We start from the raw sequence: 1031 nt of genomic DNA on the forward strand, positions 1-1031 counted from the left end.
ACATCTTTTAAATTCTACCGTATAATGGAGTGATTTTTTTCCCCCTTCTAGGTGACGTCTATGATGAACTTGACCAGAGGGTGGAAATTACAGAGGTAAATAAAATATAAAATTAATGTTTTTTTAACAGAACAAGAACATGATTGATAAAACTGGTGCCGTGTCCTCAGAAAACAGCCTGTGTGGACTTTTCCTTCAACCCTCTCTGCGACAAGGGGTTCAAGTTTTACGACAGCGGCCTGGTCGAAGCCGTCAAACGAGAGGATCCTTCAGTTCAGGAGTTCTTCAGACTGCTTGCTTTGTGCCACACCGTCATGCCAGAGGAGAAGAGTGAAGGTAAAAATCTCTACACCCAGTTGGTAACAACAAAGCTACTCGTTTATTAAACTTTTTGTTTTCTTACTGTTTGTCTAAATGAAGGGAATTTGGTGTACCAGGCCCAGTCCCCCGACGAGGGGGCGTTGGTCACCGCAGCACGAAACTTCGGGTTCGTCTTCCGAGCTCGAACCCCAGAAACCATCACACTGTGGGAGATGGGGCGGGCCGTCACCTACCAGCTGCTGGCCATACTGGACTTCAACAACGTGCGCAAGAGAATGAGTGTCATTGGTTAGGTCTTCACTTATAACAGCTATGAACCGTCACACAGAGAAGACACTGAAATATAACAACGTCAAACAAGCTGCTTGTCAAATTCTTACTGTTTCTGTTCTGTGATCATATTTGTGTTCTTGTTGTGTTTTGTTCTTCAGTAAAAAACCCACAAGGCCACATTAAGCTGTACTGCAAAGGAGCTGACACGGTCATCTTCGACTGCCTGGATCCTTCCAGTAACGACCTCATGTACACTACCTCAGAACACCTCAGTGTACGTTTCATCTGACAGAGTTTATAAAAGATGCAGCACATTATATTTTAATCTCATCTGGTTTATTTTTTTATTTTTTTCAAACCTTTTTTTTTTTTCTCGCCACGGATGCCTGTGCCCACTCACACTATTTTCCTTAGACACTTAGGGTGGGGTTGGAGCT

At 43.5% G+C, this 1031-nt stretch overlaps 1 protein-coding gene across 1 annotated transcript in view; it reads left to right on the forward strand.

Annotated features, from left to right (window-relative positions):
* Positions 1-1031, forward strand: part of atp8b4 (ATPase phospholipid transporting 8B4) — a gene marked incomplete at its 5' end in the record, with an annotated part of 20674 nt that overhangs the window by 8404 nt on the left and 11239 nt on the right. The window contains 4 exon segments of the mRNA XM_014021524.1: positions 52-95; positions 171-336; positions 421-609; positions 753-868. Of these exon segments, the coding sequence (XP_013876978.1) occupies positions 52-95; positions 171-336; positions 421-609; positions 753-868 (515 nt within the window).

The sequence above is a fragment of the Austrofundulus limnaeus genome, unplaced genomic scaffold (assembly GCF_001266775.1).
Source record: "Austrofundulus limnaeus strain Quisiro unplaced genomic scaffold, Austrofundulus_limnaeus-1.0 Scaffold296, whole genome shotgun sequence".
In the NCBI taxonomy this organism is placed as follows: domain Eukaryota; kingdom Metazoa; phylum Chordata; class Actinopteri; order Cyprinodontiformes; family Rivulidae; genus Austrofundulus; species Austrofundulus limnaeus.